At 39.5% G+C, this 21828-nt stretch overlaps 1 protein-coding gene across 18 annotated transcripts in view; it reads right to left on the minus strand.

The window, feature by feature from the left end:
• Nucleotides 1–684: 684 nt before the first annotated feature.
• KANSL1L (KAT8 regulatory NSL complex subunit 1 like) overlaps nucleotides 685–21828 on the minus strand; it is a 59770-nt gene continuing 38626 nt past the window's right edge. For 8 of the 18 annotated variants that reach the window (XM_077785190.2, XM_077785189.2, XM_085585456.1 and 5 more), the window contains 9 exons: nucleotides 16302–16464; nucleotides 13430–13540; nucleotides 12906–13040; nucleotides 10487–10611; nucleotides 9541–9665; nucleotides 8659–8717; nucleotides 3320–3428; nucleotides 1810–1963; nucleotides 685–1206 (listed from right to left, as the gene is read on the minus strand). In XM_077785190.2, coding sequence (XP_077641316.2) covers nucleotides 958–1206; nucleotides 1810–1963; nucleotides 3320–3428; nucleotides 8659–8717; nucleotides 9541–9665; nucleotides 10487–10611; nucleotides 12906–13040; nucleotides 13430–13540; nucleotides 16302–16464 — 1230 coding nt within the window. In that variant the 3' untranslated portion in view covers nucleotides 685–957. Of the gene's footprint in view, nucleotides 1207–1809; nucleotides 1964–3183; nucleotides 3433–8658; nucleotides 8718–9540; nucleotides 9666–10486; nucleotides 10612–12905; nucleotides 13041–13429; nucleotides 13541–16301; nucleotides 16465–21828 lie in introns of those variants that run through there. The other 10 variants (XM_085585455.1, XM_085585454.1, XM_021532503.3 and 7 more) reach the window with 7 other exon arrangements.

Raw genomic sequence — 21828 nt, forward strand, 5'->3', positions numbered from 1 at the left:
TTGCTCTTCAAGACATCAATCATCTTTTCCTTTCCAGCTAGTCACCAAATGTTGGCATACTTATGAGAGACTCTTACAAGGCACTGTACAGAAATTGGAACAAGACTTTAACATATTTAAAGCAAAGTATTATGAGCCTCATTAGCTACGAAGGACTAAGGAAGTAAGGTGATCCAAACCACAACATTCCATGGACTGTGTCACTGATCTGGCTCAACCCCTCTCTCCTCCTGTCTCTCCCTCCCCAGAGGCCCGAAGCAGAGACCCTGCTTCCCCCTGTGTCAGATACATTGACTGTGGCAATGCAGTGGCTACTTCTACCTTATTGCTTGAGGACTTCAACGTGAAATGTGCCCTGGCACTACTGAGAGCCATGACTTAAGCTAGATGCAAGGCTTCCAGATCCCCTGGTTTGAACTGCTGGTTCTCACCTACCCTCACCTTACATGTGCAGTTAGAGAGACAGGTTTTTGCCCTATGCTCGTGCCACACAGGAGAATAATCTGAGGCTAACGCTTATTCCCACTATGTTCAAGTAGTTTTTCTGTGTTCAGTTGAAGTTGTTGGATAAGGTAGACAGCATCTCCTGCTGCACCAGAGTCCACCAGAACCAGATATATATTTGAAAACAAACAAACAGAAAAGGATGATTATTGACAAATGTGGCAATATGACAACAGAAAGTGAATGGTGCCAGCAATTTATGTGCGCCCACTCCCGACATTGGGAATATTAGACTTCCAGCTTGAAATAATTACTTTCTCTTGGGGTTCAGGAAGAAGAAAGTGTTGTCTTTGGGATTTATCCTGCCTGTTACAAAGCAAGAAAGAAAATATATTATACGCAGCTAACATAAAGGTTTTGAATTGTGCTGTCATATGCTGTGTGAACGAGAGATTTTACCTTACACTTCTCTCCACCTTAACTGGCTTTCTTAATGAACCACATTATTCCCTGTCACCTTTGTTTCCTTGTACCGTTGCTTCCCAGGCAAAGGCTTTTGCAGTCTTCTGACTCTTGGGTAGATTGTTTTCTTGGTGGATAGCCATTGTCTGGCAAAGCAGTGGGTGTGCCTGGAGTGCAGGAAGAGTTGCTGGGGGAAGTTGCACTTGACATTTCAGTCTGATTCGTTACTTGATCTTGGCACAGTAAAGCTTCTACCTCTTCATCTTTTAGTGGAAAAACTCGAAGTTCCCACAGCCCAGACTGAAAGGAAGCAGAAGAGTAGGAGTGAGGGTGGAAAAGGAGTATAGAGGATAAAAAGGGATTTCAGTTGAGTCTGAACTGACTAACTGTGTGCAGAACCATGTGCTATCAAGTAACAAACAAGTGTCTTTCTTTACAGAGTTTGCAGGGCTCTTCAGATAAAGAATACAACACTGCCAGGCACAAAGATGTAAGCTGGCTGTGTAAGGGTTTGAAGTAATAATAGACCTATCCTTGAACAGGCAAGGAAACTCTTTTCCACAGTGCCAGACCATCAGGATGCCTGACCCCCGCTAATGACAAGGCCTGTCCGGAACCTTGGCCAACACCCCTGAAAAAAATCCCAGCCTGAACCCAGTCCTTCCATATTTGCCTCAAAAACATGTGCCATGTGTACTGAGCAATGAAACTTTTACTTGTTGACAGATCTGGGGTTAATTTACACAGCACAGCAATATAGTTCTAAACAGGAGTACTACGTTCAGTGCACATTAACTAGGCTGACAGCCTGAGATTCTGATGAGTGAGACAGGAGAGTCTCTTCAGGTTTCTTTGCTGTCATTAAAGAAATGACCAGAGCTGAAAGCTATTGGAAGCACCCACCTTCTCTTCCTGGCTCTCTCTGCAGAGTGGTGCCATCCCTGAACAAACAGAGCTGTGGGCTTCCGAAGCTGGGTCAGGAGCAGGGTCAGCAGTGCAATGGTCTTTCTGCACCATGTCCTGGCTGTGTCGACCATCAGCATTTTTGCTGTAAGATCTAGTGCAGAATTAGAAATTAGTTTTAAGAGCTACTCCCTGACCTTTCACATTGCCATGAGCAGTTCACATTTTCTTTTCAAAGTGTTCAGTTTCTCCATACATGGTACCTCTATTCTGCTTGCTTAAACCAGAAGAGCACAGGAAAACTGGTGTGGTTCTTGATCTTGTTGGCTGGAGCCAAAGCAAAGCACTATGTGGAGGAACTAAGTGGATAAATTGGGTGGGCCAGGCACACTGGCTGTAGACAGCTAGTGACTGGTGCCACTCCTGCATCTTGCTCTACATGCTCACCAGAACTGTGATTTTGGACAAAAGAAGTAAGTGAGCCACAGGCTGTTCCAGTTGGGAGAGCGACCTCACTCACAGGAGCTCGTGGGGTCCAAACTGTGCCATGTGCAACTTGAGAGACAAGTCCTTGGGCACCTCCTTACCACTTGTGCTCTGGACTCAAGTGCAAAGCAAACAAAAATGTACTAAGATTAAAAATTTTGACCTCACTTTTAATAGAAATTTAAACTAGGTATAAAATAGTGGCATGCATCTGAAAGTCAGCGAGCAGTTTACTTCTGAATTCAAGCAACACTAAGATTTTACTAAGGATTTCAGTTTCAAAATTAAGGTACACACAGAACTTTTTTTTTTTCAGTGCACTTTCTAAAGTTAGGAGGCTTTATGTTCAAAATTGCTTAAAATAAAGTTCCTCAATATGGCTTAGCTCTATTTTTATCCTGCATTATAAAAAGCTATCTTTGACTATTTATTCCTTAGTGTCATAGTTCACTTTAACACAAGAATAGACACAAGCATATGATAAATACTAGAAAAAGTTATTCTAACATTTAAAGGCTACTTTTTGCCCTGGCAGACTGTGAAGTGATTTATGGGAATCATTTTCTCAGGGCCAAACTGCAAATGCAACATTTGTTCTGATATAAACTACTTTTTGCAAGACTTTTAGTGGTTATATTTAAATCTGATGAGTTTCGCATGAGATGGCAAGCCTGTGAGAATGAACCATTCACACAATGACTTTTTAAGTGTAAGGCCCTGGTACAGCCCAGGACCCTTCAGTAATAGTTCTCTGAACACTGTGGAGTTTCATCTGAGTCAGGTGAGTGAAGGAGGACTTATGATAGACTGGGTGGCTAAAGTCTTAGTAACTGGGAGTGTGCCTGACTCAACACTGCTTTCCCTTACCAGCCATAAAGTTCAACATACCTGGTACTGTCCCTGATGAGTTAACCAGTGAATGGTGCTCTCATTTTCAAACCTCTGTACAGCATTTCTGCCACTCCTGTACCACAACCCACACCAGGTTCAATAGGAAGGCTCTCATCAAAGCCAATACACCTGCCTGCTGTTCCTCCTGGGCCAGCGGCTCTGCTCCCACAGCGACCACCTCGCGCGCTCTCTCTCTTCGTACTTGGTGTGGCGCAAGGAAAAGGCTTTGTCTGACAGGTCTTCTACCTGCAAGGAGACACAGGGAGGGCTGCTGTTGTCAGTACCACTGAAAACAACACCAGCCAGTATTATATGTAATTTTGCAAAGGTCTGTTCAACAAACGAGAAGAGGCAGCACAATGCTTTCACTACAAAGGTGCATTTACAAGGGCTCTGGTGTATGGGATGCTGTCATTTTAGCTTTATTTATTTACAGGTCTGTGGTTGATCTGAAAGGATGTAGAAGTTATACCCCCTCCATGCAACTAAGACATTTTTCTCTGTGGTCAGAGGCAGAAAATTTAGAGGACAAGCATTCACTTGCAAATCAAAGCAGTGTTAAAAGTACGTAATAAAGACAAGTAAAAATTCCAAGTTTCAAGAGACTGCCTTAGAAGGAGGCTGGGAGGCAGCAGGATTTGCCAGGTCCTCTTTAAGCACCGAGAAACAGGTTTGAGATCACCAAGGACTTTGATAACTCCACAGAGAGGAACTCGGTGAACTTGAGGTGCCACATTCCTGCTGTGAAACCAAGCAGAAAATGGCTTCTGCTTTGAAGATACTATTTCTTATCCAGTGGTTTGCATGAGCAAGTACAGCTTAAACCAGCCCTAATGCAAGTACTTTACCTGCTCTAGTAAAACAAGAGCCAGCATTTTAGGTAAAGGATTGCACCCCGAATTTCACTGTGAAAGTACCACCCATGTTTTTCTGATGGCAACACACCAGGAAATTTGTTCGTCACCCAGGGCTGGCTGAGGAGCACTTTGCTGCTCCTCCCCCTCACTCCCCTGGCAGGGGGAGTTCTTGGCTGCATCCCTCCAGTACAGATCACAGTTGTTTCAAAGTGCTCCAAACCATTCAAAGTTCACCTAAAAAGCTGAGGTTGGCAGGAGCATTTGAATGCTGCAGCCATGGATTTTATGCCAGCTAGTCCCAAATCAAAAACTGAGAAATTCTTGGAAAGAACAATTCCTGGTCATAGGAGCTGTGAAGCTGCACTGCCAGATCAGTCCTAGGCAAGAATTATGCTAGTAACTGGGGGCCCATGAAAATAAACTGCCTTTTTTTTTTTTCCTAAAGATAAATCCTCAGTGGTGTTCTACAAGAAACACATTTGTCTTCCAACTGAGCCTACAAAATAGAGAACCAAATGCACGGTCCTCAGTGCAGTGCCAAGTAGTGCCATAGAGACCCTGGCAGTGCTCCATTTCGTGTGTTTCTGTGGAAGCCATCCCCATATCAAGTCTCTCAGCACTGAGGTGGTGCACATTAGGGGTACAATTGGCAGGGTATCACAGCCAATCAGTGTGATCCCAAAGACTCCATTTTGATTGGAATCAGACACAGGACCCATCTGCAGACTGTGGCTGCCCGGGTCCTCCTCAGCCCAGCACCTGTCAGGAGCCTTCAGACAAACAGGCTGCTTAGTTTGCTCATCTCATCACTCCTTGCTGAAGGCTTCTTCATTGCTTTTATTTATTTATGTTAAACACAAACCACTTTGTTAGCTGCTGGTTTCCTTTCATGCAAGTGAACTTAATGGGCTTCGTCCTCTCTCTGAAATTCACCAGCTGTGTCACTTGGAGAGCATCCAAACAGGGCTACATCTCAGTTCACATTCTGTCTTTCCAAGGTCAGTGATGTACAGCATGAAAGTGAGAATTTTATGAACTACAAAAGTGTCATTCCCTTAGGGGAAATACAGGGTTCTTCTGTGCTCAGATTTCCTCTGAAGTGGAAACAAAAGATAATTTAGAAAGAAAAACTTAGAAATTTGAAAATATTTTTCTTAGCAAATTGCCAACACTTTTTATGCTGGGAAGAGATTTCATTTTTACAAAGTTTCCATTCAAAAGTTAAGGTCCACATTCCTGTCCAAGTGAAGAGTTTTGAAAAATACAGAAATAAGCCTTGTTTGTTTTCCATAGCTGGTGATAGCATATTTAACCACTTGTTTATTTAAAAGGAGTTCTACCCTATTCTTTTGAACAGTACATTTTCTTATTTAAAAATTATTATCTGTTCTATGGATAAAAATTTCATTACGTCAGAATAAAAGGTCTCTACTTGCTTCACTACAGCCTCTGCCGCTACCCAGCATTTCCTCTAAGAACTTTAGATTAATTTTAAGTTCTGTAACAGGAGAAATTTGGTGGTTTTTCCTCACTAAGGTTAGTTTGGAAAAGGAAAAAAGAAGTGTCATTCCTCAGTGGATAGATCTGGCAGGGATGTTGAGAGATGTGGGGAAGGCCTGTTTGTGAGGCGTGTCTAATGATTTCACTCAAAGAAAACTAAGCTTTGGATCCCCCCATGACACTGCAACACACTGAGCATTAATGTTGAATAGCACCAGGAATATTTCTGAAAGGTTCTCAAAACAACAAAATCTGTGTTTCACTCTTTGGCTCCACAGGAAACTCTGAGTCATAGGCCATGAAAACACTTATGCAAAACTAATTGCACAAGGAATTACTCCAAAGATTTTTCATTACTAAAACAACTATAAAATAAACTTGAACGTTACAACTGAGCCTTTCCAGAAGCTTTGACCTGGACAAAACAAATTAAAACCAAAACAAAACAGGAAAACCTGAGCCACACCCTCCCATGCCTTAAAGCAATAAGACTGCAAATTCATACATGCAAACCAGGAAACTCAAATGTTCTATTTCCAGAAAGTATTTTAAGAGCACATAATAGAGCAGACATAGATAGTAGATTAACTTTTGCATTGCCAATTTTGTTCTTAAAAGGCAAAATTTGCAGAAACAGAAAAGGTAAGCTTTTTGTTCTCAAGGCACAGTGAATAGGCCCAATTCCCAGGAAGTGCTGAGTTCCCATCCTTGCAAGTGTGGCTCATGTGGAGCACAACAAATTAGGGACCCCACATTTATTTGTAACTTAGTAAATGCTGGATGCAGCTCTATTGCATGGCCATGGGTTGTTGCATTGAAAGCATCCAAATGAAGAAGACAGAGAAGACGACGAAGATTAAGATGACAAAGACAACAAAGATGAAGAAGAAAAAAGTTATCCAATAGCAGAAATCCCTGACTACTGCTTGACACAAGGCCAACTCTGAAGTTTCAAATTTAGCTATGCAGAAGATAGAGAAGTATAGAAACTATTATGTAGTACCATAAAAAAAATTTAAAGTTGTATCATTTTCAACACCACCACAGGCTACTAGGCAGTGAAGTAGAGAAGAGCATTTTATATAAAAGCAGAAAGTATATTTTGCTTTCCCTTGTGTTATGTGAATGACCTGCTGGAGCTTGCCTTTACTTTAGCACATAGTGCAATTTCCTCATGTCTTTTTACAAGCTAACTTAGTAGCAAATGTAACTAAGCTCAAAGCTAAAGGAAGTAGAAGAATTATGATCAATCACCTTTTTTCATTACTCTGAAAACATCCAAACTAATTAACATGATCCCAAAAAAAAAGGGGGGGATTGGCAAAGGATGATTTACACAAACAAGATCATTAGCATTTTTCTCTGTCTGACATCTCTCCTCCTCATTCCACCCAGTGGCTGACAGATGATACAGAAGCAGTGGGCCACAGCAGGAGGCAAAGCTGCTGCATTGTTAACTCAAGTTATTTCCTGGCCAGAGGATGAATCATACAGGATTGGGAATCATGCCAAACACAAATATACTGGGTGGGCTATTAATTCAGACATTAGCCCATGAGCTCCAGAGAGAGACCTTCAGCAAAATACACTAAAAGCACAAGTCATCTCTATGGGATCTGAAATCTAAACAAGAAATCCACTGATTCCATGCAAGTTCTTTGCAGCCCTGAATGCAAATCACTGTTGAAATTCTTCGCTCACCCCCAGATACCGGGATGAAGACAGCAATGAACAGTAGATGCTCAAGGGACAGAGTGCCCTTGCTGCCTTTACTACTTATTCTTCAAATAGTTTAATTAAATATCCTTGCAGGAGAGTTCTCCTGTGTGTGGAATTTGACCTTCTGGGTCCAAACGAAGGACAGGCATGTTTCCTGCTAGCTGGGAGGGTACTAACTCAGAAGTGGGTGGGTGGAAGTGACATAAATTTGACCACAGATTTCACAGGAATTTCTCAACTGCTCACTGGAAGAGGCAGGGACAGAGTAAGCTTCTCCCTTCTAGCCCAAGAGGATGCTGCCAGAGCAGTGCAACTGCACCAGGTAAGGAGTTGAGACCATGACGTTCTCCTAAAGGAAAGGTTATGGAGCAGGTAGCTACAGACCTATAAATCTCTGAGGAACTTGGTGCCTTTGTGGAGAGTGTATTTTCTACCTCAGGGGAGTGACAAAATTATTTGTTTACTGACTTTAATGTAACCTTCTGCACTGCTACTTAAATGCCATCTTTTTCTTCTGCTATAGAAACTAAACCTCTGTTGTAGAGATTTGCTCAAATAGCAGCTTCAGAACAGATATTATGGATAAAGGCAGGAATACAAGTCCTACAGTTACAATTGGTGATGGTGGTAGAGACTGGAGCAAGATTAAAGATGTCCAAAGGACAGCAAAATTGACAGGTTTCTGGAAAAGAAGCCACAAAAAGACTGGAAGGACAGAAAATCAGCCTAGAGACCAAACTTGCTGGCACATTCACCCTACAGTCAGGAAATGCCTCAAACCCCTGATTAGGGGAGAAAGAGACCCCCAGCTGCAAAGTTCATGGACATTCCCTGAAGAAAAAGGTAGATTCTTATGTCTGGAGGAAGCAAAAACTAGCCCATGATCTGCAAACTTAAGCTCAATAGGCAGGCAGGAAATGCTGAAGGTTATATTGTTCCTGACAATGCAGAAAAGTTCGTCCTAACAGGAGGGTTGCAGGAAAACAAATACTGAAAAGAAAACTGAGAAAACTTGCTGGACGCACAGGCAAGATGTCTGATTGTCATATGAAGAGCAACATGCCATGGGAAGTAGCCATGGAAGGAGAGGATGAGGGAGGGACAGCCCTGGTGGCCCCAGGAGACACTGGGAGCATTACAGTGGACCCTTTAGGATCACTGACTGTGCAGCAGCAAAGGGCAGAAGAGCCAGACAAACAATGAACAAGGAGTATTAATGGTATACTTCCATTTCTGTCTTCCACTGGAGGGATAAAATATATTTTCACAATCACTTTATTTTTGAAACTTACTGGGATTTGTATGGAGTTGGTGTTTTCAGAAAGAATATACCAATTACCCCAATTACATATTGTATCTACTTTAAATAAACCTACTGGTTTAATTAAAATACAACCTACCTCTTCTTCATCTGTTTGGGATTTTTCTAAAGGCTGAAGTTCAACAACTCTCCAGCTAGAAATAAAACAAGGAAAATCAAATTAAGTTTAAGGTGCTGATAACAGATGGCTGAAATTTATATTTTCCTTTCCCAACAAAGTATCTAACCTTTCCTTTTCCTAACACAGTCTTTAAGATACCCAATACAGTTTTAACAATATTTTTCAACTTAAAAAACAATAATAAAGCAAATACATATTATGGATTTAAAGTACAGAACAAGTACATATAGCACTTCAGGCAATGTGCTACTAAGACACTGAAGTAAGCAGAGGAGACCAATTACCCTGGTTTTGAAATCTAAAGATGTTCTCTTTCTAAAACAAAGCAGAAAAAAGTTCTCTAGAATCATGGATTGTAGGCTATGCTGTATGGAAAGAAATAAGCTTATTCTATTGTATCAGAATGGCTAAATTAAAAAAAAAAAAAAAAAGCTAAATCTATTTCCGTTAATTCACAGAAAATAGTTTACTACTTTCTTATGAACACACAAAAAAAAAGACAGCAATCTCCAAAAAACCATTCAGAGCTTATCAGCCTTATGGTATATTAAAGGCCATAACTACAATTAAGATGATGTAAATCCACTTATATTTTTAGTCTGTCTGTGCATCTGCCACATTCCTGTGCATATCAGACTATTTCTCCTGTGCTATCAGCTGTCCAGTCTTCCCACCACCTCAGTCACATGAACTGAAATGCACAGATAAAAACCCAAGTGCATGAAAAGATGATCTTTAATATTACAACATTTTCCACCTCCATGTAAATTATATTCTTAGTTAATGTTCTTATGTTCATTTTCATGTCTTTGCAATTCAAGAGGTTGTGAACAAACCTTGGAGTAAGGATTTCTTTGTACTGTAGTTTCTCCAGCTTTGATGGTGCCACCAGTGACATGGGAATAACAATGTTGTCTATATCATATGAGCTCTCACTTCTCAACCTCCTCCTGGAGTTATGCTGAACAATAAAATCAACACAAGAGGATCAGCTCAAATCACAGGAAAAATATTTTAGCAGAGAAACATTAGAACTTCACAAGGAGAAAGCCTGAACTTTAATGGACTCAGACTATTCTAAAGTGCAATTTATGTGCTCTTTGATGATGATTGATTCAGGGGAATAAAGGAGTGTGTGTTGTTTAACCTGTGCAGGACACACATTTTAACTCAACTCTGCATTAAAACATGACAATTCACAGAGCACCAGTAGACCGCTAGGCTTAGCAAAACCATGGGACCTGAATCTGAGTATCATTCTGAATTTTCCATTAATTTCACTAAAATAGTGTGTTTCTTTACACACTATGAGCCAGAGTTCTGCTGCTCCTCAGCTAATTATATACCAGGGATTTCGCCTGTATTTCTGCACAAAAGGTTTTAAATAGGGAAACTGAGAGTTAACAAATTTTGTGACTCTATTTGCACCATGAGGCCATTTTATATAGCTGCACCAAAAAAAATAAAGGGTCATAAGTGCCCTAGTGTAAAACTGGGAACATAAATAACAGTGTATTTAATGAAATTTGGGGAAAATGGCACAATGCCAATAAATCAAATTTACACTCCAGTTATATGATCTGCAAAATTCTTTCATAACCAAGTACACATAACTCAATTTGGGATAAATTAGTAAATGTGATCCACTTAATTCACTGTAAAAATGCTCTGCACTGTCATATGACACTAAATCAGATGTAAAAGGCATGTGGCTTTGGACTATTAATTTGCACAAATCTCTGTTGTTATTTTAGTTGAGACAGTGACACATTTTTGGTTTACCTGTGATGAAGTGCTGTGAGAGGGCCGAGACATGGCACTGACACTGCTTGTGGGAGTAAAACTGTTGTGGGCCTCGGGCTCTGCATGTTGGAAGGAGAATGTCTCAAACCGAGCGCTACTTTCGCCTGTCATAAAAAATAGCAATAAACAAGACATACTGCCTGTTGGCTATTAGACTGTAGAAATTTTTCCACACACTAACAGTAAAGTAATTTCTAGAAGCCTACAGTGAGCCACTTACAATTTACTGGATACTAAAAAAAAAAACCAAAACATATAAATAAACACTTGCTATTCATCCTGTCATTGTTGCTCATATAACTCATCCCTCTTATTCTCTGAAGGATTTCTTCTCATTGAACCAGCTTCATATGGGCAAACCCTGACTCTTTTCTTCAGGAGCTGTCATGGAGTACACACACAGCAAATGCCATCTGACTTAGATTCCCCTTGTTCCCCAGCAGCAGTTGGGGTGCATCTCACAAGTTCTCCCTGACTGTTCCTTCCTTAATAAATGATAAAACTGGCAGCAAGGGTAACAAACAAAATCAATTTTAATCTCCAAACCAATAGTGGTTTCTTCTGATTCACTGCTCCAGACAAACTGTAATTCCTGTTTACTCCCATTCAGTCCCAGTATAAGCAGCATTTAGAGGGATTCACAATTTAACCACCTGTTCTGCTTTCCTTCTACCTAATTTCAAGAAAGAAAGGAGAACTCAGACTTAATATACCAATAACAAAAAGAATGAGAATATTCCAACATGGAAAAAGAGGTAAGACTGATCTTAAGGACTGTATTACACAGGCTGGGTCAAGGTAATGAACTACCATCTCCCAGGCAGCTCTGCAACTCCCTGGCACACAGCTTTTATTTTTGTCCTTGTTCATTAGGCTGACCTTCCTCATGGATAATTTCTCCTAGACAGAGCCCAAATTAGGAATAAATATGTAGTACTACATTCATAGCACTAATAAGCTAGAACTTGTGCTCCTACTCATGAATGCACCACAGAACAGTTTTCTGGCACTGGGATGACACTCATGATAAAAGATTGCTTTTTTGGTTCCATTTATAAAAAAACTAAATAGTATTGTCAGAAGACTAATGGTAACTTCAAAAGGTTTATAGCAAGATGTTTTCTCTCTTACTAGTGCTCCCAAGTAACTGCAGCTGTTGATCTCAATGTTCATGACTACACTTTGGGAAACTGCATCCACCTCTTGAGGGCCAGCAAGTGGTCAGGGGAGCAAGTGGCATGGGAAAGAGGATCAGTGGTGGTGAAAGGGGATGGAGCACAGCACCCCCTTGGAGACAGGCACAGAGTGCAAGAGAAGGCTGTACAGCAAAGCCAGGGCTGTACTGCACCAGGGGAAGGAATCAAAGGACAGCCCTCACCTAAATCCAAAGCAGTTTTCAGTGTGCCCACACACAGCTTTTATTCCCTCGGAGTGGGTTTTGGGTTTTGCTTTAATCCTCGATCATAATTTTTTATTGATTAATCTCTGCAGTAATTCCTGTATCTCCACCTCTAGTGAAAGATTACAGTTTTGCCTGGATATGCACCAGCAGTTAATTTTTCCACAATATTAACTGATAATTTATACTTTTTCATTCTTTCCTAAGGGAAATTTTAAACTACGATGCTTTTGCTCAGTGATTTACTTTCTTCAAATATCTTGTGAAGAATTTTGCCAAAGGTTTTCCAAAAGTTACATAAATGAATCTGTAACAGAATCTGTTAGGCTTTACATTCTAACAGCCTGGAGAGGTAAGATGCCATTTATCTTTACAGTGGTATGCTAAATTTTGTATCCCTACATTATTACATTATTCTACAGAACTTTTAGGGCACTTCCTATTAACTTAACAACTACTGAAGTAAAGATTCAGTAGCTTAAAACAGAACAGTAACAAGGGTAAAAACACAGTAAGAACAGGCTATCCACCAAGTCCTCTTAAAAGTCTGGAAGGGATCCAGAACCACAAATGACAGTACACAACAAATGAAATATAGTGAACAAAGATGCCAGGAACAGTGAATGTTTCATTGGGCACATGACTTAACAGATAACTTTGCAATGTTTGTTTAATTGACTACGATGAAAAAAATCCTTTTGTACTAAGAATGACACCCAGAATTAGAAGAACGTAGTTGAACTTCTGAGCAGTTTCCTTTAAGAGTACTCCAAAAATAAAGTACAGCAGCTTGTCTCATTCTGTACATACACTTAAGAAGATGATTACTATGCTTTAAAATAGCAAATTACTTTCATGATGTTCTAAGTCTGTTTCTTCATAAGTTTCATAACAGTATCCTTTTTGGAGACAGCTTTTAATTCCCAGAGCCCAGTGATATTCATACAGTACGTATTTTAAAAGATGTAGTAGTCTCTTGCAATGCTATTTTTCTCTTACCTACTGCTGTCTCACTTAGATGCCTTTTCTTTCTTCCTTCAGACAGCTGGTCAGGTGTTCCTAACATCAACTGAGATTTGGAATTAGACAAACAGCCACTGCTCCACTGTTTGACAGAAACATGTGGATTATAGTCTGTAACAGAAAAAGCATGTATCAAGTTGAGAAATTACTTTTCATCTGTACAATTTACAGGACATCTCAATTACTGAACTATTTATAATAGCCCCAAACTTCTGATAGGAATCCAAATAATAATGGGACTGAAATCAGGCACCTGGTCCAAACTCCCTCCACTTGTAGTATCCTCCTACAGCTCTGGTGGGATCATCTCAGTGCAATTAAGGAGAACCTGACACTGTGGTCTGAGAAGAGATTCCTCTTCCACCTAAAGCCATATTCAGTTACCTTCTCTGATAACCTCTTTATGAAAAGTTTATAAACAAAACCTCTTTGTGCCAGAAAATACTGACAAATGAATGAAAAATGGCCTTGCAAATGCTAAAACATTTTGCTTTACATACCATTGTCAGCAGATACTTTAAACTCCCCTCCCAAAGATGAGGTATCAGCAGGTTCTCCTTTGATGTCATCCTTCCTTAATAATGTTTCAAAGTATATGTGAAGAGGAATATCTAATTTAAAAAAAACAGAAATCCAAAGGAATAGAGTCTGTATTAGAAAGATAGCAACCTTTGAGCAAATGAATTATGCATCATCACTAGAGGTCTAGGCATTGATTCACCCATCACATTCAACATAATCTGGGAGCACTATTGCTAAGGACTGAAACAGACTCTGGAGGGTATTGAGTGAGAATAAGTTTGGGGGTCTTACTCCTGCACAAAACCCAGCAGAGCAGAGAGCACAGAGAGCACTTCTCCTGTAATGTGAAGAGGCTTTGGTTCAGCCTTTTGGGTACAAGTCATTTGGAATTTGTTACTGCTGGGAGCCTATAGGTATTTTCAAGGTACATTCCCTCTCTGTCTCCTTGGAAAAGTCTATAGCAGGGCAATGTAATTCATTTTCTGATAGAAGTTCTGATGTAGAATTAGCCTGAAAAAACATTTCAAGTGGTAAGTAATTTACCCCCGTTGTAAAGCAGGGAGGCTTAAGAAAAACCTGTCTCTGAAAAGCCTTTCTGGAAAAACAAGACAAGAATAAAGGGACATTTAATTGAAATGAAGTGTCAATGTAAGAAGTAGGCCTGACATCCAGTACATTCAGAATGACAAGAGGACTGTGGGCAGGCCCAAGGGTGGGCATTAAATTACATATATTTATGCACAGTCTTAGCCTCATGTGCCTTCAGGATGTGCCAGGACAAAAACTTTCAACATATTTTGCTAAATGAAAAGAACAATTATTTTTTCAATTTGATATGGATCTAATTTGATTGCTTTATCTCAACACCCCAAGGTTTTTGCTGTGTTTCCTACTCTACTTCCAAGTTAAACAAAGGTCTGAAATGTGCATTAGTCACAACATTTAAATAAAGAGAGAACCAAAACATTTCTCCTGTTTTGTTGGTCTTTTGGTTTTGTTTTTGTGGGGTATTTTTGTGTTTTTGTTTGTTATTGGTTTATTATTGAATTTGAATCCCTCCTTGCACACAAAAACAATCAAACTCTCAGAGTTCTAAAATGAAACAAATGCCAACAATGTATTTTAAACATACAGAGAAAATGAATGGGAAACCCTTTTCTTTCACTCTGCTGACAACTTTTATATATAAAGATGTGGGCACAGCACAAGCAGTATTTTAAGAGAAGTTCTTACTCAGGAGGGGGATAACCAAGAAAGCTGCAAAGAAAACATGAAATGGAGGTAGGCTACAACTTGTAAAATTTCTACCATGCATTTATTCACAGTAATCCTTTCACATGGAAGAAAATGTCAAATAGAATAATCTTTATGAGGAGGTAGAGACAACAAAGTGCACAAAATAAAGCATGAATCTAGCCTCCCCCAAATGTCAGGACTGCATTTGAACAGGAGATAGCAGGTCTAGTACTTCTTCCCTGTCTCAACTATTATTAGCAAGGCTCCTGGAAGGAGAACAAATATTCCTTAACAAATATGTTCTTGATACTGGAATGATGCTAATAACATTTTTTCCTCCTCCATGCTGGCAAAATGTCCAACAGTAGCCACAGCACAGTCCAAAGCTTTTTAGGTTTTTTATGATGACAAAGCTTTTTTTGAGAAAACAGGTCAGTGTTCTTGCTACACATCCCAGTCTCCTTTAACAGAGAGGTAAGAACACAAGGGGCACAGACCTTCCTTTAACAGGTCTCTAAACCCCTGGGGTCCAGCTGTGCTGCCAGAGTCACAGGGGAAGTGATAGCGTGTGTAAAAGAAAGATTTAGGTGTTTTTTCTATCCACAACAGAGTTCTGCTGACAGGGATGTTTGCTGCTGCACTCTGAGTGAGTGTTCCATTTCTCCTATCTGCTCCTACAATAATCTCCTTTTTAACCCATGCATGTGATGCAAACTGCCAGAGCTGAGGCTTTCTCTGGATTCCATGTCCACACTTGGGTCTTCTCTACAGGCCAGTGACAAGTTCTCCACAACCAAGCCTTAAGTTAATTCCTGACTTCCTAATACAAGGATGCAGTACCTACACTGTCATTCTGGGAATACAATGGGTTTGATTAAAGATTCAAACAGTTCCATGGAAGTTCCAGCCTCATCTCCATAATTATTTTGTGGCAAAGAAGCCCCACAGAACAGTGTAATATCTATACTGGTCAGTAACCATCTGGAAATAAGTTTTTCCTAAAAGCTAAAAAATTCCACAAAAATTCAATCCCCTCTGTTGATAACAACATTTAGGCTACTATTTTGAAGTCCCAAGTACTGTCAAGCTGCACCTGCATTAATTTCAGGGCTGAGTCACAGACAATATCCTCTACATTACTGTCCAAAAAGATGAAAAGATCAGATGACAAGAAACCATAAAACTTCAAAGATAATAAAAAATGCTGACTATCACAAAACTTAGAAAACCTAAATAAAGTTTTTTAGACCTAGTCCAAAGGGCCTGAACAAAAAGAAAGTTGCTTATGAAAACAACACAACCATGGTATTGTTGGCAAAAGCACCATCTCTAAAGGACTAACCCTGACTCAATTAGATACCCCATGAAAGATCCAAGCACACCTTTTTTCATGACCAGTTTTCAAGGCTGTAAGCACATTGCTAGTATGAGAAACCTAGAAGGTGTGCTTTTCAAAAGTCAGGATCAAGTCAAGATTTTCCTTTAGTCTAAACTCATGTATTTTGACAACATGAAGTTTTCTGTTGAGAGAACTAAGTCCTAAAAATTATTGAAAAGACAAGTTAGTCCACAACCTCTACAAACACTACTCTGTTAAGTCATGGCATTACTTACCTGAAGGGAATGATAAGACTGGATGGAAGGAAGAGTCCAGCTCTTGCACATAATCTAGGATTTTAGATTCTGTGCTGTGCTCACTGCTGCTGAAAGTGGAGGCTGGCACCACGCATGGCAGTTGAGTTCTAGATGGAAAAGAGGCATCTCTAGATGGAAATGTCTGCAAGAATACACAGAAACGAAGGTTAACTTTTCCTTTACTCATGTCCTTCAAATTAGACCAGAAGAGGAAAAAAACCCAACAAATCAACAACTCAGTGAGTGACACATTTTAATATGTGAATGGGAACAATATTCCAACAATCTCCAGATGGTCTAAATATGACTTACCTTCACTTACTATGGACAACAGTGCACAATACAAAGAATACAAACTGCTCCATCAGTTAGGACCAGGGAATAGCTGTCAAAGCTTTCAGATAAAATGTAACTGTTTCCAGTCATTCTTTTAATCTATCCAATGACAAACACCCCTTAAAATTTGATTCTAGGATAACAGGCATGATATAAATGCAAAAACAAACTTAACACCATTCTAAATAGAGGGCTCTTATTCATTTAACCCCTTATTAAGATTCGTAGCATTTTTGTCTCTAGGCACCTTGAAGAAGAAACTATATTGAATATTTTGAGCATACTGTGTACTTACACAAACCAAAAAAGCAAAGCCTTTACCTTGTCATAATTTAAACATCAGATAAGCAACAGAAAGGAGACATACAGCAATAAACACGGGGAGGGATGCATTAAGAACTGATTAATAGGTAGTAAAAGGAATTACTAGAAAGAGGAAAGGTGCAAAGAAAGATCATTTTAGCTGCTTGGCTGCAAAGCTTGTTTAAGTATGGAAGGTAAAATGATGGATGGCACAGAACTGGTAGATGTGAGGTAGCAGGACTGAGGCAAAAGGCAGGGTGCAAACAGGCAGGAATAAGCAGCAGAGTGCAGGCCATAGACTGAGCTCTGAAAGACAGAAGGAAAGAATTAAATGTGATGATACAAGACAGCAGCAAATAGCAGCCTGTGCTTCAGAATGTGCTACAAAAAGCACTTCAGGGAAATAATGTGGCATAAGCTCCTTTCTTACTGGATACTTGTGGTACTAACCCCAAAGATACTGACATTTTAAAAGTTTCTGATATTTTGCCAAATGCTGCAGATCCTGCAAAAGGGAATGGTGAGAAAGGGACACTTAGAGGGATCTCAAGCCTCTCATTGTACCAACAGTCACATTTATCAGCCCCTGGGAAACAGTTCCAGTGTAAAATACTTTAAGAATGTATATGATATTTTCTTATAACTTTTTATGGAAACATGTCACATCAAAGGCAAGACTATCAAAGAACATTACTTGCATTTTCTGTACTTCTGCTTTCTGAATCAAAGATAACTCTTTTTCCTGCCTGAAATACTCCAGGCTGCACTTTAGCACTGCCATTCATGAATTAGTGATGCAGGGATTATATCTACCAGATAAAATTCCCTCCACTTAGTCAAAACCATCCGTCTGCCACATGGCATCAATATTCACAACCCACACCATCTCAGAAAATATTACATTAACAAATTCCCCTTACTATCTCTTCCTTTCTTCTCAGTTACTGAGTTCTCTATGCTGGTATTGTATCTGAGAAACTACTAAAATCAAGTAAGCATGTTATGATGCTGTAGCAGAGAACACAGTGATAGTGGAGGGAGGTTCATGTATTTAACTTTTCCCCCCCCCAGGAAAACATTAACAGTTCTAAATCCACCTTGATCTCCATACACAAGTGTATGCACCAGTGCTTTCAACTTAGCTTGGAAAGAATTCTTTCCTAACCCAGGACTCCTTCAAATCAATGTTCTGTTATTTTCCTGTGACAGACATATGGGACTCTTCATCTGTTAAACTTTAAACATCCCTAAAGTGTTGGCAGAACTGGGTCCTATGTTTGGAAACATTAGAGGGATAAATGCTAAAGTAAACTTAATGTTTCCCATTATATGGATCATTACACTAAAGCTTAAAGAGCTTTTAAGTACTTGCTCTACCTCAATGCACTAAGGACTTGCTTTTCAAAAATACACAAATGCATACTTCTTGTTGATATTTGGGTTTTAGAAATGAAGTAATTTATTAAATCTCTACTCTTGAAGCTGCAAAGGCACCACTTCTGTCTGTCCTTTTTGTTAGCAGAAGTGAATCATATTACAGTAGATAAATCTCTCAGTCATTCTTTATAAAAGAAATTCCCAAAAACTAATCAGTAAAATTACCTAGAAAGTATATAGATAAGACCAAGACACTCTGACATCCAGACCATTAGTCCTTACTCACTTTTTCTTGCTTTAATCCACTTTAGCCCCAGACATATCCAGATTATTAAAGCTGAGCCAGTTCAAAAACATGCATACATGGTCAAACAACCTCACAGTCCAAATCCATTTTGAAACTATATTAAAATCCATTTGGCAATATCAGTAAATGGAGAATTCTTTTCTTCAACTTGCCTGTGATGGATATGCCTGAATTTGTGCTTTGAATGCTCTGACATCAACACCTAAGTAATGAAATCTTAATTAAGCCAAAAAAAAAAAACAAAACAAAAAAAAAAACAAAAAAAAAAAAAACCAAACTTCATAGAAGAGCAATTTTATTTAAATACTTGTGAAGCTACTATGGGAAAAAACCTAAGAAATTTGTCAGTGTGTGTGTTCCTAGCTACCAGATCTGGTTTAAATTTCTGATGGAGCAGTCTTCCACTGGAAATTCAGAATTAGTGAAATCATGATGTTTCTCAGAAATGCTGACTTAATAAACTCTTGATGAAAAAAATTCAGAAGCCCTTAATACTGCAATTAAAGCATTTTACTCTAAGAAAGTGGTTCAATTTTTATTGAAATAAAATGGAAGAATTGTTTATTGGAAAACTAAATTCTCCTTGCTTGCAATTCCAAATAGAATAGTCTACAAACCAGTTGCCTTTTACAGAAGTAAATTATTGAAACTTTAACACGGCAACAACAAAAAAAAACCATCAAAACCCAGCTGAAAATAAGGCCACATATATATAAATTCAGCCACAGCAATGGCACAGGAACATCATGGCAGACAGCTTTTAGGAGACAGGCCCCTATAGCAAACCTGACCATGATGTCAACCCTTCAGAAAGCAAGAGAGATTACAAAACTCTTATCAATCTTCCCCTTTCCCCTTGCTATATTACACCTTGTACATCTCCTGGAACATTTTTCTTCATTACTGAAATACAAAACCTCAAGCTTCCTGAGCTCAAGCAGATATGAAGGATAATATTAGATAAAATTCATTGCATTAGAGAAAACTCACTGTGTTTAAGAGGAAGTGAGGAGTGTACAAGTTTAAATATTGATCTAAAATAGCAGCTCTGGTTTAAACTTATTAAGCTTATGAAATGAAATGGTGTCAACCAACAGACTAATTTTCTAGAGTATTATGAATTTTGTATATGGATTTTTCACCCTTAGTACTGTTTTACTGGGTTACAGAAAACATAGACAGCAATTAATTTTGATACTCAAATCAATTCTTGTGCTTGCTTGTGGCAGACTGATGCGATAGACAAAGTACAGTTGGCTCATGCCTCTGTTCTTGAAGGGTCAGAAGGCTGAACTCTACTGGCCATCCCCTCCTTCTGCAGTGAAAAAACTGTGAGTCTGTGAAGCATGACATAACTGAAAGGAAAAATGTTTTGTGCTCCCATTTAAAAAATTGTGAAGTGAACCCTCATTTTGTGGTTTCAGCTACTCATCACTAAAACTCTGACCATTTTTGAAAACATGCCCAAGTATAACAGTACAGAGAGCCACAGTTCAATTATCCCACTGTGTCTGAATCCAGGAAGGTAATTAAATTAATTCAAATACACTCTGCTGAATACCTGCCACATCTGCTCCTGATTACTCTTATTAAGCCCAAAAAGGCAAGGAAAAATGCATTTATTCTCTCTACAAACACACTCTCAGGAATTTTCAGCAATATCAAAGAAGAGCTATCTCCCTCAATATTAAAAACTGCTCTTCAGTAAATGGGTAGCAGAGATTTAACCATGGGACTCAAAAGAACCTCTGTGCGGGCGGCTGACAACTCACCTTTGAACACCAAATACACCAACTTTTAATCCTGTGCTGTGTACAGATCAGACTAATAGAGCAGCCTGCTGGCCTCAGTGCTTTAGCATCTGCCTGAAGGACAGCCCACTCCTCCATGGCCTCTCTCTTCTGCACACAACACCCTGCTCTGAGCAGAGCTGTGTCCCTCTGGCAGAACACACAGCTCCATGAAACCTTGTGTTTCTGTGTAAATGTGCAGGTCTGAAGAGCAGAGTGCTTTTGGGCAACACACAATACATGGACAGTGAAAAGTTAATCTGAAAGCCCCCAAGAGCTTCTTTCTTATTAACAGGTAATGGGAGAGAGGGTGGGTAGGGAAGACATCCCTATGTGGGAAGGTGCACAACAGATGCTGCTGACACACACACCCCTGCCACATGTCAGACCCTCCCTTCCAGAGGAAGTTTTTATAGAAGTCAAATGGCTGTGCTTTCCCAGGCACATCAGGTACAGGGATGCAGGCTGCCCCAAGATGTAAAATTAATCTGCCTTGGCCCCTTCTAAAGCTGTCAATACAGATAAGCTGGCAGATCCTATGGCAGGGACCAATTTTTTCCAGGAAGAGAACGGAGAGTTTCATAAAATACTAATGAAAACTTACTCAGCATCCAGCTTGTTACACATTCAGATTTTTTGGTCAGTGTCCTACAAGGAGTGATAGCTTCTACTGTTCTCAGAGATCACCCACCTCTCCTAAGCATACATGGAGTTTAGTTTCTTTAATCCTGCAATAAGCCAGTGGGACCTTCACCTGCTCTGTAGAAGTGCATGCTGTCTTCTACATCCTGAAACAAAGATGCTTTGTTCAACTAGAAAATCAGTTGAAAAACCAAGGTTAGTGCTCAATCTTTGACCAGTTAAACCAAAAGAAAGAAACATTTGTTAATCCACATGGATATCTTTCTTCTCAAAGACATCATGCAGAAATTAAGAGTAGATGTGATCCATAAAACACTTCAGAAATGCCACTATACTAAAAGTGCAAGACTGTGGAAAGCATGAAGGTTTTTCTTTCTGACAAAAAAAAAAAAAAAAACCCAAAACCAAAAGAATTCACAGGCTTACTGGCTTGCCACAAACCTCAGAGGATGGATCTAGTTCTACTGGCAGTATCACAGACTTGCAAAGATAGAGGTGTTTTGTCCCCTTTCCTTTCTGCCTTCATGCCTCCCTCCCTCAGAGACAGAAGTCTTGTCAGACATTCAGAATAGCTGAATGCATACCAGAACTTCTTCTGCCACTCAGGTTTCATTGCTTTTGAACTAACAGAAGGTCTTCCTTTTTAACTTTCAGGGTTAAAGCAACAATTTAATTAACTATTATTTTCACTTACAAACTTGGTACAAGGGATTCTCCTTCCCATACCACAAGACTGACATATCTACAGAGG

The sequence above is a fragment of the Lonchura striata genome, chromosome 7 (assembly GCF_050655825.1).
Source record: "Lonchura striata isolate lonStrDom1 chromosome 7, ASM5065582v1, whole genome shotgun sequence".
NCBI lineage: Eukaryota > Metazoa > Chordata > Aves > Passeriformes > Estrildidae > Lonchura > Lonchura striata.